Source organism: Frankliniella occidentalis, unplaced genomic scaffold (assembly GCF_000697945.3).
Source record: "Frankliniella occidentalis isolate FOCC.00 unplaced genomic scaffold, Focc_3.1 Scaffold369, whole genome shotgun sequence".
NCBI lineage: Eukaryota > Metazoa > Arthropoda > Insecta > Thysanoptera > Thripidae > Frankliniella > Frankliniella occidentalis.
The window spans coordinates 101,111-103,415 of NW_026267492.1; the positions used below are offsets into that span (position 1 = coordinate 101,111).

Below are 2,305 nucleotides of genomic sequence, written 5' to 3' on the forward strand. Positions count from 1 at the left end.
CAAATAAGATCCCTTTAGAAGTGATAATACTACTTGATGTAATTGCAAAATCTAACCCAAACCCCTATGTTGAGCGCACGATTTGTCATTGTGGACTCAGAGAGTGCTGCGCCCCAGCGGCCGGAGTTAGAAGAAGCGCTGCCGCTCAGGCCTCATTGGGATAACTTCCAGCATTTCAGAGCTAGAAGTCGATATGCTTAAAACAATGGCAGTTTGAGACTCATAAACAATACAAAGCTCAAAATGTCGGCGGACATGGCACGAACGACATGATGTGAAAGGCAATGGACATGTCGATGGACAATTAGCGAACAGTCCTACGGACCAGTCCTGTGGAACGGTCCGTAGACATTTAGGTGGTCATAGGTAACAGACAGATCTATGGACAGACGAGCCGTGGTGGACAGCTGCGGAAACATGCCATGGACGTTTCAAACGACGGACTGAAGTTATGAATGCAGACTGAGCCGAGGACAGATCATGGACTAGTCCTCGGACAGACTGATGGACACAATAGACACGGTGGACAGTTGGGGACTGCACAAGGACAGCCACGGACATATGCGGACCATTCCATGTCCATCGGCTCATCAGGGTACTTGGTTGCACAAGCGTCGCGCAAAGATACTTGGTTTCCCACTGGAAAAGTAGACTCTTTTGATCCACCAACTGGCCTGTCAAACGTGCCTGGGGCCTGGGTGTGTCAAGATTATAGACTTCATGTGAAAGATATTGCCGAAAAGGCGATTGTACCGCATTTTATCCTTCCGCACCCCTGAAGAAAATAAGTTAAGGTAAGCGATAAAGTGTTAGCTCGATCCATAGCAGCAACCCACAGAACTAATCTATTTGACCTTACGCGAGTGGCATGCCAACTTAGATCAGGTGGACTAGGCCCGAATCGGAATGTGGTTAGAAACTCGAAATCGTGGCTCAGCGGATTCTTCTTTCCTTTGATTGACTGACACGTCGTAAAACCTTGTCGTCCGTCGGTCTTACCCAACATCTTTGTCAACCGTTGATCCCAGAAATATAATCTGCATATCTGGTTGGTGACCCGTGTTGGCTGCGGCGAGGGATGTTCTAACGAAAGCCATGAACTGCAACAGGTCCATTGCAGACAAAGGACCGGTTCGGTTCTGCTTGTACTGCTGCTCATCTGCCTGGCGGCTCTTCCAGTCGTATACGCAGAGTGGAGGTCTGCACTGGAACTGAATTGCTGGAATGTCGACGTGGTCATGTAGACGTTCGCCCACTGGAAGGTCCTGTAGTACTGGAATCCTCGCTTCCTGAAATTAAATGAACTTTTGGGTTACCATGTGCTATTTTTTTCCAATCTGGTGTTATGTGCACAGAAACGAATTTGAGACTTTGCGACGAGAGTCGAGGAGCTCTTTCTCGAGAGGAACAATCGAGGCTCACTTATCTGCCTAACCGCGTTGCCAGCACTGATTCATACCTCATAGTAAAATGGGAAGCAGTAATCGTTATCATCATTTTTAAAACGAGGAAAAGATGTCGTAGCCATTTCTTCGCCTCTAAGTGTTTACGTGGTCATTAACACTTTTGTAGGTGAGGAAAAGAGCAAGGGGCCGTTCACAAATTACGTCACGCAAATTTCAGGCGGTTTTGACTCCCCCCCTCCCCCACGTCACGCGGCTAACCTAACCTTCTAATGCTTTCAGGATAGGACCGTCACGCGGGCAGAGACCCCCTCCCCCCGGCAGATGCGTGACGTAATTTGTGAACGGCCCCTAATCTCCTAAGCCAGGTACCTGAAACTCGCGGCTCTCGATCCACCCGTGGCTTGTCCGCCCGGGCGCAAGGCTCTCGTCGAGCCACACTGACAAACATATTTTCTTGCCGCAACTGAAATCTACTTGGTGGAAGAATATTTTTTCTTGTTTGTTTCTTAAAAATCTTGCGTCAACATTATTTTTATCTCAAGAATATTTAGTCTTGGTTGTATTGCCAAAGTTAAAAATTGCCGCCGGAGACAGCCTTGAACTCTGTCTCACTGTCTCACTGGGATATGGCAGTAGTGATTACTGATAGATCGATTCTCCTTAAAGCAAGTTACGCCTTCAATTTGAACAGCTGGGATTCGAACCCTGCTCAGGGTTGCCAGGAGCCGAGCGAGTCAAGTCGCCCGAGCCGAGCGCGAAGTGCGCCCGAGTGCGCCCGGAGCCGTTCGGCCAATGAAATCGCCCGAAAACGCCCGAAAACGCCCGGGGTATTCAAAAATCGCCCGGCTGGCGCCCGGGATTTTCCGGGAATTCCAGCTTGTCTAAGGGTGTTTTGTCAC

General features: G+C 49.1%; 2 protein-coding genes across 2 annotated transcripts in view; both read right to left on the reverse strand.

Annotated features, from left to right (window-relative positions):
* The window catches only part of LOC127751175 (glucose dehydrogenase [FAD, quinone]-like), a 7,155-nt gene extending 6,040 nt beyond the window's left edge, over positions 1–1,115 (reverse strand). Inside the window, exon 1 of the mRNA XM_052274290.1 lies at positions 1,000–1,115. Coding sequence (XP_052130250.1) covers positions 1,000–1,115 — 116 coding nt within the window. The remainder of the gene's footprint in view (positions 1–999) is intronic.
* Positions 1,000–2,305, reverse strand: part of LOC127751174 (glucose dehydrogenase [FAD, quinone]-like) — a gene marked incomplete in the record, with an annotated part of 17,986 nt that continues 16,680 nt past the window's right edge. The window contains 1 exon segment of the mRNA XM_052274289.1: positions 1,000–1,285. Within this exon segment, the coding sequence (XP_052130249.1) occupies positions 1,237–1,285 (49 nt within the window).